General features: G+C 50.6%; 2 protein-coding genes across 2 annotated transcripts; both read right to left on the bottom strand.

Moving 5' to 3' along the window:
- Window positions 1-1,241: 1,241 nt before the first annotated feature.
- On the bottom strand, window positions 1,242-5,674 carry IAR55_002557 (uncharacterized protein; the record flags this gene model as incomplete). The annotated part of the gene is made up of 5 exons (XM_066945670.1): window positions 1,242-1,658; window positions 1,718-1,777; window positions 1,839-2,092; window positions 2,147-5,249; window positions 5,309-5,674. 5 exons carry the CDS (start codon window positions 5,672-5,674, stop codon window positions 1,242-1,244), a joined length of 4,200 nt encoding a protein of 1,399 aa, XP_066804359.1.
- A 3,078-nt stretch (window positions 5,675-8,752) lies between these two features.
- Window positions 8,753-11,014, bottom strand: IAR55_002556 (uncharacterized protein; the record flags this gene model as incomplete). Its single annotated transcript, XM_066945669.1, has 6 exons — window positions 8,753-8,961; window positions 9,191-9,221; window positions 9,279-9,298; window positions 9,377-10,037; window positions 10,094-10,726; window positions 10,820-11,014. 6 exons carry the CDS (start codon window positions 11,012-11,014, stop codon window positions 8,753-8,755), a joined length of 1,749 nt encoding a protein of 582 aa, XP_066804358.1.
- Window positions 11,015-13,263: the final 2,249 nt, after the last annotated feature.

Below are 13,263 nucleotides of genomic sequence, written 5' to 3'. Positions count from 1 at the left end.
GTACAGATCGGGACTGTTGCACCGTCTTACAGATCTCCTCTCGCTGATCATCGACCTGGTCGATTCAAGTGTCTCACACACCCACACACCAATTTGCGAGTCTATACCGCTCTTTTGCCCAACCCAAGGTAGCCTTGAAGCGGCTTTTCTTTCATTTTACACTGATGACCAAATTACTCTTTGCTCATCCACTGGTGCAACTCAAACTTGCTTGAGACCTTTCTCAATCCTTGTCCCAGTGTTCTTTGCCCCCCCCCCCTTCATTTCTGTGGCAAGCTGTGACCAAGAACCCAAGTGCATTTCACCTTGCCTGTTCATCGCAGCGTCCAAAAAAGGTAAGTGAAACACTGAGATCAAGCATCGTGCGGACTGGCTGTCACGGTGCACGTCGTCGACCAAAGAAGATGTCCCGTCGTTCAGCCACTCTTGATCGGTGAAAGTCACGGATGCTGAGGGTCGGTCGTTCGACGATTGTTCGCAAGTGTCGGTCCGGATTGAGTAGTTCTCGGCGGACTTGAGGATCTCTCATGCGGGAATTTAGCCAAGTAACTTACGCGTAGGTTGGTGTAAACTTTTGCAGAGGCAGGCCTAAAGGCACACACACCATGTTGTTCAGAGTTCCCACTCAGACCAGGACCACCCCGACCAACCCAACCCGGAGTATACTGGGATTGAATCGGGACAGGTCGTATCTCATCTCTTGAATGGATCATATGCATGCTGGATGGCAAGTGATTGCTTCTAGTGACACAGTGCATCGAGATGTGAGCAGGTGAGTATATGTCGAGCAACCCGTAGAGATAGATCAGTCACTCTTGCTTCCAGTGCGCGAAGCGTGGTTTGCTTAGCGCTAATTGACGACAACGTTTCAGACAAGTCAAATGTAAAATCGACTATAATGTTCATACGTATTCCATTTCCTATTTTATGATATGGGAATGTTCCCATCCTGCTTTTCATACACCTTTACATTGTCGGTGTTTTATCTTTCTTCATCTCGTCTGAGATTATTGAGTTGTGTGACGTGTCTCTCCTCCCATCCCTACTTCCTCTCACACTGCAATTGTTTGGTATGTGACTCATCGCCTCGTGCCTTCGCCCGTTCCTCTCGTTCCGCAAATGTTGTGGTAAGGTAACGGTGTTCGATGGTTGTTGCCCGACTACTTTGAAATGATGATGTGACTGGGCAACAAATAGGATAAAGGAGAGGAGACTTGTGGCAACCACATGCTGCTGGACACTCATTTCGCCAGACCAGCCTTTGCTACTGCTCCACCGATGCTCGCCCGCGTTGCTCTCTTCGCTTGCGCGACGCTCAATCGTGTTCCAGCAGCTGGTGCTTGTCCTGCTCCAGGAGAGGGAGCAGGCGCAATAGGCTGGATAGCCGAAGGCTTTTTCGCTAGCGGGCTGGAAATCGTCGCTCGTCGTCTTTTCGGCTGGGGACAGCCGTCGGGAGGGGTTGGTGGGGCTGATCGGACAAGCGGCCCCTTGAGCGTGTTCGCGGCAGTCGGTGTGGATGAAGTGATTGATTGACGGAGATGAGTAGGGGCATGGGCGGGAGCAGAGGTGGACAAGGCGGAAAGGTTGGGGGCAGATTTGGAATTTGTTGTCGACGAGAGATTACTCGTCGGCGGTGAGGGCGGTCGACGGGGCACGAACTACGTTGAGAGATTGTCAGTGCCTGGCCTTGCGGGTGACGTGTCAGTCAGGGACTTACAGGCAAACCAAACGAGTCCGAAGGGGCATGATCCTTTTTCAGACTGGCAAGAGTCGCAAACTACATTCGTCGATCGACATCAGCTTCGGTTCTTCACATCGCTGGTCGTCGAGTAACTTACCAAATGAAACAGATCTTCCCTCAAAAGGTTTGACAGCAGACTTCCCTTCTGTAGGTTCGCTCTCTTCGCAAACTCCCTAGCCTCGAAAAGATGGACCCAGACCCCGCTGACACCAGGCGAATACTCTTTGCCGATCTTAGACGCAGGTACAACGTGTCTCGCGGCGAGTCTCTGCGGTGACAAAGGCTTATCCAGGTATTCAGCTTGTGCAGGTTCGGGAATGTTGAGAGCAAGCAGGAGAGCATTTGCGTTGACTGAATATCTTCCGGTCAGCGTCGTTCAAAGTAGATCTGCTCGTGGAAACTCACCGAAATCTGTATCAAGTCTTCTCAGGAGCACTTGCCTTCCGCATCCATTTTTGTCTTCGAACAGATGAGCGTATACTGGGATGTTGTCCACGACACAAGCATCAACGCCAGGACAAAGGGCTTTGGTGATTGTTGCAACCTTGCCTCCGGACTTCACGTTGCCAGATTGCTGAGAGCTAGACGTAGAATTGGATAAGGTTGGTGAAGGGGTAGACTTCGGTGTAGCTTCTGGTGCAGTAGAGAGAGATGTGGTCGGTTGAGCAGTCGCGACGGGCAGGGCAGTGGGTAGCGCGACCATTGTCGTCGTTGTGCTCTTTCCGCTAGCCGTTGTAGAAGCGATGGGCACAGGAGTAGGCTGAGTGGGTATGGGAAGCGGTGTCGACTTTGGTAGGGGTTTCTGTTGAGTGGTCGGTGCTGGGGTAGGAGCGATTGGCTGTGAAAGGCCATGGGGCGAAGGACTGACTACTTTAGGTGCGGGTGGGGAAGCTTGCGGTTGAACCGGTGCTGAGACAGACGGTAGAGGAGAAATAGGCGTTGGCGTTGCTGTCGAACTCGCGCTATTCGACATGATGATATCGACTTCCTGTTGACTCAGGACCACGTCCAACATTCCCATACCAATATCCTGGCCATTTCCGCCTGCAATGCCAAAAGTACTGTGGATTGGAGGACTGACCAAAGCCTTGGGGTCTACCGCAGTCATTTGCGTCGGACCCTCAAGCGGGGTTCCCAGGGACATGTTGGCCAAGCTGTGCAAAGCCATGGGAGAGAGGGCACCGGGTGTCGCAAGAGATAGGGAATCTGCCGATCCCCATAAAGTCGAGCCGTGAAGTTCTGACCACGGGCTGGGAGTCGGATCGTTATCACTGATATCAGCCCGGACTGTCTGCCGATACGCTTCGAGCATAGCCCGTTGATGTTCCGCCTTCTCCTTGCAAGCTTTGCGATGCTGTTCTTCTCGTGCGTCCGCCTCGACTCGAGCCTTCTCGAGCTCGGCGGTACCAATTGCATCATCCACTTCGTCTTCGCAAACATCTGTCTCGGGTGTGACCAATCGTTCCGGAGCGATAACATGTACACCGCGAGGCGAAGATTTCCTCCTCCGCATAGTCGCGTTCGATCTTGTACTCCTCGTTCTCGTTGGTGCTTTGACGACCGCAGGAAGCTTGTTGCCGACACCAATCCCTCCCCAATTTCCACTGCACCTAGATGGATGATACCTGCTCTTCGCAGCTCGGCCTCGATGGGGCGTGCGCTCAGCTTTACCCTCTGTAGGCAACCACCCGTCCAGCTCCTCGATTGTTATACTCTCAGGCCCAAGAATGATTTCATCCACGCCCATCCTTCCATTGTCTCCTTCGATTTCGAAAGGTGGCAAGTCGGAAGACCCGCTCGAAGGCGTAGAGGAGGCACGCGAACCATGATAAAGAAGCGCAGATTGGTCGTCTTGATCGGTAGTGACTGGCGAAGGATAATCTTCCGGTTCTTGCTTGATGATCATCGTTGCTGCTGCCTCTTGAGCCCAGAGAGCTGTGTGAAGCTGTCGATCATGCTCAGGAGTAGGGGCGTCACCGATAGTCGACCCGAGGTCCACGTCTGAAAAAGTGTCTTCTGCCTTGACTGGGAGTTCGCCACTTTCGTCCAACCAGGGCGCTTCCTCGTCTACATCCATCGCCTCCGATTCGAAAGAACCCCGGAGTTTGGAGAGGTGTTGAGTGGGGCTGAAGTCGATTGGCGGAGCAAGACTTTTGTGTATACGAAGATTAGGCGAAGCGACAGGACTTGAGTTGTTGACCCAGGAGTTGAGTGGCATGCTTCCGGCATCGACGGCTTTGAGCTGATTCCTCATCCCCTTATTGATGGTGATGACTGCCGCTTCGGCTAGTCCAGACGAATCGGAGACAGAAGGACGCCGGTTGTCGAGCTTGTTCAACTCGATCTTCGGATCCAGGTCGACTTCCTCGTCGGCTTTCGACATCGGGAAGAGTACTCTTAGCGCGTCCGTCGCCTCCTTTAGATTAGCCTCATCCTCTTCCAACGGCCAAGGCAGCCTGTCCTCTTCCTCACTGGGCTCTTTGATCAAGACATCAGACGAAGCACCCCAGTCCGGATCTCTCATCTCGTCATCCGAGCTCGAGCTCGATGATTCGAAGTGATGAGTTCGGTCGTGTCGTGCAGTCCAAGTGGTGTTGTCCAATGAATGAGAAGGGAAAGGAGATGAATGTGGAAGAGTAAAGAGGGGTAAAGATGGAAGAGTTGGCGAAGGATAGAAGAGATCCATGAATGGTGAATGTTGAGGGAGGCGAGAATGGTTGTGCAGCCGAGGAGAGGGATGGACATTGAGTGGTGGTGGACCCTTTTTGAGGGATCGAGCTTGTCGGGACAGGCGAGAAGGACCGGCTGTGGCTATCTCCATATCGGAATCGCTTGTATCGCTATCTGAAGATGAGTCATCCAAAACGTTCTTCGCACTTCTCGGAGCTGCCTTCTTCGATTCCTTTTGGATAGGTTGTTGATGTGTGCTGGATGGCTCATGTGCAATACTGACACTTCTCGACCTCGTACTGCTTGCCACTTCGCTCGACGAGTCCTCGTCCACGGCAGCTGTCGTAGCACCGTTCACTACCAGCCGAATCTTGACGGGAGCAGGAGTCTTGTTCTTGCCTTTCTGACTGCCACTGCTGCTGTGTCCATTGCTCGTCTTCTTCTCTGGTTTGTTCTCCTTCTCCTTCTCCTTTGATGATTTCTTCGGTGGAGCAGGCTTTCTTGGAGGAGCTTTGGGAACTTCTAAGCCATCAAAGGGGTTCTTCCATCTCCCTTTTGCAGTACCGCTCAGAAGGAACCATACTGTTCCTTTCGGTCGGACATTGTTATCGAAAGCATTAGGGTGTAGAGCTGCTGAGAGCACAGATTCGACAACAGATCCTGCGAGTTGATGTTTGGATAGAAGACAATGCCTTTCGTTCTTCTCGCACCGCTTGAGATATGATCGGATGACGTTGTTGATGAGGGTGGTAGGTTCAATAGCAGCTGAAGGTGGGCGCAACCAGCCTTGCTGAAAACAAGTGGATGCGATGTCTTCAGCTGAGAGTGCTCGATTATCCTAGCGATTCGACTGTGACGTTAGCTTTGTTCCACGTGAAAGAGTCTTTGGAGACTCACATGTAATGCTATCGCTCCCAGAATACTCATCAAGACCTCATCCGCCTCATCTTCTTCTGTGATCCCACATTTCTCTTTTCCGCCCCAAGCCGCAGGGAATGGACATGGTGTCCGTTCACTCGCTCCCCCTACACTTCTGAGTCCGTGCGCCTTGGCCTCTACGACAGTCGACGTTCGTGACGACCTTCCCGCAGAATCCAAGGGAGTGAGCGGCGCAGTGGGATGCGGTGTGGAGGGATCAGTAGATGTGGAAGTACGGTGGGATCGATGTGAGGTTCTCGGTGTCGATGCTGAACTTGAAGCCTTTGTAGATGGAACCGGTGTGACGGATGTCGGCGCTGGTGCCGGTCGAATTGGTCGTGCCATACCGTGTTTTGTGAGGATTGCTATCCGTCGATTTCGAGCAATGAAGGGAAAGAAGGGGTAAAAGAAAGACCAATCAAGGACTCTTTTCCCTTTCCCTTTGCTCGGGCGACGAAGAAAACTCCTAGCTACCTTGGCAGATTCTCTCTTGTTTTTTGTTCGATATTCCTCGACAGGTCTCTTTCTACGGCGAAAAGGCCACCACGAGATCGTGGTTCACGATGTCGAGCTCGAGACTGGTATTGATCAAGGAGAGACAATCAGGCGCAAACACCATGTGTACGATGAGTGGCGAGAGGATTCAAGGATGCGGTGTGACCGGTGACTGCGACTTGGATTCACGAAAGCTGTGTCGACTGCCGAGCTTGATCGGTTGCAAAGGAGGTGGTAAAACTGACTGCCTATCGATTTAAAGGAACAACAAGACAGTGACGACGTGACGTGACCAATGAACTGATCCAGCGTGTGTATGTGTGCGAAAAGAAAGTCGAAAGTCGAAAATCCGAGTTGAGTGATCGAATGAAAGAACGTTCCAAATGACTCCTGGTCCTTTTGAGTCCAGCGAAAGGAAACAGTAGATTGTATGATTTCTCTCAAAGCTCAGACACTCGAGTGCCAAAGGAATCCTCAAGTGGTGGCGAAGAGATGGCTTGGGATGCGAGGCGACACGAAGTCGTGTGAAAGTGAGAAGGAGAGGAAGGGAAGCGTCGTTCGAAAATTGTTTTTTTTGCCGTTCTACTTTTTGAGTATTGTTAATCGTGTCGTGAAGTCGTATCGTTTGTTGTTTCTAAAGTGTGTGTGTAAAATGAGTTCTTGGTATCTGTTGAATGGTGTGCTGGTATATTATGGACTGTCAGCTTTTCGGATGTCAGAAAAGAAGGACGGAAGAAAAGTGAAAGAGGAGTCTAGCGAAAGATGAGTAGATTGAACGCGCCAACCAGAGTGCACGGCTCTCCTTTTTGCCACCGTGTGAAGGGGAGCTGAGGATCACGGGGCCGTCCTTGCCCTGCTACTGCGAGTGATCTCTGCAGATGGACAAGAAAGACAAGGGGGCATACCAGACCCGGGAGACGCGTCCCCGGCCTTCGGCATAGTTGATCAATCCCCGTCATGGAATGACGACCATTCCTCTTCCTCTCTCTCACATGCATTTATGCATGCATCGGTCCGCAATCCATATCCCTTCCACTCACGTTGTTTGCCGTCCTTGTATCCCAAGCTTATCTATTCCAGATCGGCGCTGCCAATCTAGTCCAACCGAATCCAGTCCAAGCCGAGCCAATCCTCCTTTTGTGAATGAACGAGATCTCCCTTTGTTCGTTGCGCGTAGTCAAGTCGATCGGATCGTTCCACTGCTTCTGAGTCCCGAAATGAAGTGAGAGGCGAGAGAAACGAAGAAAAGGTTGACTGTACGTATGTATGAGAAAGAAACGAAGGAAGAGGATGGGGTGTAACGTATGTATGAATGTTACTTTTGGGTATTTTTGTCTCGGATTGAAAGAAAAGAGACCATGTTATGGGGGAAATGAGATAGAGGAGACCAGAGACGGGGGGATGACATGACCCATTTCGCATTCACGAGTATGAAACCTGAATCCAGCAAGTGCCACCACCGGGTCCCATCATCATCGAAAAACCATACATGCACATTTCGTACTGTACAAACCCCCCATGCATGAACAACACTACGTAAACCTCCATTGAATCGTAGTCAGGATATAACGATACCATAATACAAGTACATATCATATATCCACACACACGTACTGTATATAGAAAAATGACGAAAAACAACCTCTCCTGTTCCTCCGCTTCGAGAAAGCGATTTAGTACCCGTCTCGCTCTTGAAGGATGAAGAAAAAAAAAGAGGAGGCAAAAAAAACTGAAGTCTAAATCTGCGAAATCTCCCGAAGCATCGCCCACCTCTGTCAAAATCGATAACAAAACGCAAAAAAAGAGTTTCGTGTTCGTGTTGCATATGGAATGTTCAGGGTACAAGGTTACAGACGATGCGTTCTATCTCCCTGAAATCCATCCAGTTTGACTTGTGCTATAGCAGCTCCCCCTTGTTCCCCGTTGACACGTCAGCATGAGAACCCGGGACAACGCAAGCTTTCTCATTCACACCTGATCTCAGGAATCCAAATCTGCTCATAGCCCTTTTACCTTTCGGATGACTTCATATTCCCTTGTTAGCTTGGCTTTCATTTAGACTCTTCTTTCGTCTTCGCGTCCCGAACAAAAGGACAACAGAAGGCCAGAGCCCCCAAGCCGTGACGCCGGTGTTCTCCTTCATAAAACGCTAGATCAGATCTGGGTACGAGTCCGAATGATCGTGGCACTTGGATATCAGTTGATTTTGTGGCGTGACCAGCTTATCTCTCGACCTTCATCCTGTCATGGACGACGTGACATCTGACCACGAATGGATGGAAAGTATACACATGGAATAACAATCGCTGATTACACCGCGCTTATGAATAACTTATATACGCCGCCATAGAACGCCTTCGACTCGCCTCGACATATCCTCCTCAACCTGTTCTCCTGATCATCAGTCCTCCTCCAACCGGTCCCTCTTCGCCCTGAACGAAAGAATTGCCACAGTCGCCCATTCTCTTCACATCCTACCTAGCAAACACCCATCTCCGTGAAGTAGCACCATGGCTAAATCGCTCGATGATAATGACATGGACCGAAATGAAATGGATGTCGAAACATAAAATGGGGGGAGTGTCGTTGTATCACAAACAAGAAGAGGATGGAAACGTGGGTGGGGTTAAAAGTTTTATTGGAGCAGTAGGTACCGCGCTGATGAATCAAGAATTACGAAATGGGTCTGGTTTGATGGTGTTGCGCGTTCCGTTCGTGTGGCCGTTTTGACTTGTGTTCTTGTTGTTCCTATTTTTGTTCTCCTGTCTGTTGGATTCCATTATCTTCTCCGCCTTCGGCACTATCTGATTTCGGAGCACTCCTATGACCTTTCTGTTTTCTTCTAACCCGCGACATAAATTCAGCCTGAGCCGTTGATGCCTTCGGTCGACCGACAAGCGGTCCACAGGGATCTTTGACTCACTGTGCTCACCAGGGACCTTCATACGTCGATCGGGACGCCGTCAGAGGACCAATAGCCGGCCATTCTGGTCCATCGTAGCTACGCCCATACGGAGTCATAGCAGACGATATCTGAGGTCGGACAGGAATCGAGGCGTTGGTGTACAGCAGATCAAATGAGCTCATTTGAGGATGTGCGACACCTCGTGCGTTGCTCGAACTGGAAGACCCACGGTCTGAAAGAGCATGTTGGGTCAGTCAGTGAGATGCTCAACGCTGGATCTGCTAAGATACTTCGCACCTTGATTGGATGGGTGATTTGGGTAGCAATTCTTACAGAGAGCGCGACGTCGCCAATTGATGTAACCACATTCGCAACGCCAATCCCCAACAGAGCCGAGAGGAGGACTGTTCGGAATGGATTGCATCTAGAAGATCAGTGCCAACACACAGCTCCAAACTTACAATCAATTCCCATGGCCTTGGATGCCCGCAGCTTATACGCAACACATGAGCGGTTGTACGTCCTCACAGCCCAAAACATTCCACTCACGACCTGCATTCGGCGTTCCTCTGGAAGTTATGATAATTGCACATAGGCTGAGTGCACGCTATAATGTTGTCAATGGAGATACCCTCAATGCGACTCACTCCAGTCACCGGGTGAAAAGGGCGAAGATGCAGGTGGACCATGTGTGTCCTCAGGCCAGCTGGACGGTAAGAGACCAGAATTGGCGAAATGCATTTGATGGCCACTCGATTGCCTAGAGCCAGGCGTTCGGTGAATGATGATTCCGTCCTCACCGTGTCTCTCTGGACCGGGTGTTGTGAAGCGGTTCAATGGGGTAATGCCTTGCTCTTCGTCTGGTGTGACCGGCTCATCGCCGACAGAAGAGCTGCCCGTGGTATGGCTTAACGACCGTCTTCCGGTTGGAGCAACTGTGGCAGCTGGAGCCTGGCTAATTTGTTGACGCCAAACAGAAGTCGGGATACTGAATCTCCTCGGACTGTGATTGATGATGTCGTTTTCCGTATTCCCCTGTGCTAGCTGAGTGTGAGAAATGCCATCGGTGACCTCTGGGGAAGAGCCAGTCCAGAGCTGCTGGCTCGAAGGGTGCTGACGGTGGCTAGGATGAGGTGAACCGAAGCTTTGGCGACGGAGGTTAGCGAGTGCGTTGTAACCACCATAGCCTGGAGATGTGACCAAATCGGAGAAGTTCAGTGGTTCGGTGAGAACTGTATTCTCTTCTGCAATGGGAGAAGTCGTGTCGACGATAGGTATCGCAAAAAAACGGGTTGAGCTCGCTTGTCTCTGCCAGGTACAATTAGTCCCAACAAGTAAAGCAAGACTGCCACAAGATAGCTTACTGCTTGTTCGCTGCCTTTGGGGATAACATTAAACGGGTCGAACATGTCCCTAGACTCCCTCCATATCTCCTTATTCGGCCATGTCTCTGGTCTTGTGTAGGACCAGCTGCCTCTTTGAACCTTGTAACGCGATTGGTCTTCCTCACCTCTACCTCGGCGCCAGTCGACTCTGGCTGTACTTTCTACGTTTGGGGACGGTAACGTGAAAGCCCTGCAGTTCGTGGGTGGCCATAGAGATGTCTGTGGAGGGACCGTCTTCTGAGTGATTCCCTCCTGGTATCGAGGAGATGAGCGTCCGTTGAGGAGACCCAATTGCTTTTCGGTGCCAATGGGAAGTGGTGGATCTGTTTTATCATCTTGAGTCACTTTGCTAGTAAAGACATCTGGAAGTTTGATCTGAGATGGACCTATCTTCCCTTGGTCTCTTGCAGTCTCCATAGAGACCATGGAGGATGTAGCATACTCGCATGGAAGAGGTGGCAGTCGGTCGAGCTCGGCGGCATGGTCAGGCATGTTGATGGAAGAGGAAGCTTCGCTGTCCTTAAGCTTAGACATCCCCTCCGCTGGGGGCGTGGCGAGATTGTGAGACTTCGGGGAGGTGGTGATTGAGAATGAACGAAGAAGAGTCCGGATCTGCTCAGAGTTTTCATCAGCTTTGATAGAGTCTCATGGGTGGCGAGGAAAGGTCGGTCAAAGTACAGTGGTGTAAGTAGAGCAGACACTCACATCATCAGCCGATCTTTTTGGAAGTTTATTCACCTTGTTCTCCTTCTGATCAGCCATTTGCGAGACAGAGGGATCTTTCATTTTGTTGGCCACTTGGGGCTTCGTTTCCTTGGCGTTCCTCTTCCTTGCCTTTGAGAGTGTGAAACTGATTTTAGCGGGAAGACCGGTAAGGGTGTTCGGTGGCGGTACAGCCATTCGCGGTGTGTGAGAGAAGCAGTGGGCGATGATGATCTTTCTGTCCTCTGCAGATAGAACGACAGAATTGTTGGGCACTCGTTTACAGGAAAGAGGAAAGAGGAGAAGGAAAGAATAAGATGAGGGGATAAACAGGTAAAGTGGGAGAAAGACGATATACGGTGTGAGCTACTGAATCAGCTAGGGTGTAGTTATCTCTAATAGGGGTACGTTCAATCGACACAACTTGGTGATCCGTGCGCTGCAAGTCTCCGGTTGACAGTTCCGGTAGTGTTCTCGATGGTTGGACCGGTATGTCCGACCTCTCAAGAATCACACTACTCGATCCCGACCAATCGGATGCTGATATTATAGTAAGGAAGAGCACAAAGCTGGGTGTATAATCGAGTGTTTGTATTGAATCGAATTAGATTTGTATTGCGGGTCGTGCGAAACCTCACGAGATGACGAAGATTCAAACTTCTTGCACTTGTTCCGCCTTTCTGTCTCGTCTCTACACCGAGGTGCTTGACAGAGCTACAGCGGTCACGAAGCTTTCCAAGGTTGACCTTCAATTCCGCCGAGAACAATACCTAGCCCCCTTCCGATCCGCAGAAGAATGGAGACGCTGACGAGATTATCAACTCAAGGTAGATTTAACTGAAGAAGAAGAGAACGAAGAATAGAGAAAGATGACCAGAGGAGAGAAAGGAAAGAAAAGAACAAGAAAGAAAAGAAAAAGAAAAGGGACGGATGAGCGGGTTACCAGAGTGGATGTGTGTGTGTTCGTCCTTGTGTATGTGCGGTAGGGTTCTCTTGAGCTTGAGCAGGAGCAGAATTTCGTGACACGCTTCCGCACTGTCAATGACGCGCCCAACCTGACCTCTGGTACAGTAGTCGGGTTAGTGGTACTCTTAACTGTCTCGCCTTTTATTTTCTCACAAACACGGTGAGCATGAGTGTAAGAAACACGCTCTAGCTTCGAAACAGAAGTTAGTGAATCGATCGGTTGACGCGTTGATAGGGGAAGGTCCTTTGGTCCTTTGGAGAGAGGAGTCGATGGCGTGCCTGTCTCATTCGTGGACACACACACGCATACAACGTGGTCACGAACCGAAAGATCATTCATCGGTTTTTATTCCGGATCCGCATGTTGAGTGAGCGTCTGTGCCGCATAGCCACTTTGTGCACCTACAACGTACACCGTGCGTTATGGCCTCCTGGGAGTGCTCGACGGGTCGGATGCTCATGATCACTCACGACCACCGAGCGGTCCTAAGCCCTAAGAGGCAATCAATGATGACGACGATGCTGCATTGCAGCCCGAAGGAATTAGACGGCGTTGTGATTCAAAATATGCAGTTATGTTCATAAAGTTATCTGGTACGAATGGGAGACATAAAAAAAGGTACGAGCACCGTCAGATCCCCCTTGATCGAAATCCGCTACGGGATCTACCTGACGGGCCGGATTCAAAAAAGCGGGGCAGCTATAATAACGTTCCTCTTCAACTTGATTATGGCGGAGTGTCCTTGCCTCTCAGATGCACTTGTGAGCCCTCTTGACTGCTGTCCTGACGATACGCTCAAGCAGATCTGACTTTGTTATCCTCGATTTCGAGCGGAGATTCGCGATACATTGCAAGCGAACGTCAACTGCCTGAGGACAAGCCCAAACTCATACAACAGACCTCGACCGACCATGTCAACGTAGATATAAGCCTAAGCCTGACAAAGGCAACCTCCCCTCACATGGTATCGCCGGACTCCGCTTCGTGTCGCCCGACTCTTTGGAACATTGTCAACAGTCATTTGTTGAGACGGAACACCGGGTAAACATCCAAGTTACCGAAGACCCGAAGACAAGATGTGATGTGATGTAATCGCCATTTTCGCCTACCGTCTCTTACGGCCGCGGCAAGCACCGAAACAAGTGATATCCTACAGATCACAGGTTCTACTCGCTCACTAGCAAACTGTTATCTTTGCCAAGACTCGATTGAGTGACATCATAAGGCTCATCCTCATCTCTCTCTTCAGGCATAGCGATGAATGTATCGTTGCGTAATTTGCCCAACGACAACAAGCCGGAGGACCAGCTTGACCCGCGTAATCGAACTCTCTGATTTGATTGTGGATCACCCATGTGTCCCCGCATCGGAATACCTTCTTGATTTGCACTAAATGTGGCTGCGGTCACGAACAACCGCATCGGTGGCGATGGGTTTGTCTCACCGCCGCTGCTATGCGACATCTTTCCTCGTCGGGGTG

The sequence above is a fragment of the Kwoniella newhampshirensis genome, chromosome 4 (assembly GCF_039105145.1).
Source record: "Kwoniella newhampshirensis strain CBS 13917 chromosome 4, whole genome shotgun sequence".
In the NCBI taxonomy this organism is placed as follows: Eukaryota; Fungi; Basidiomycota; class Tremellomycetes; order Tremellales; family Cryptococcaceae; genus Kwoniella; species Kwoniella newhampshirensis.
This window is presented reverse-complemented; position numbering and strand designations above follow the sequence as displayed.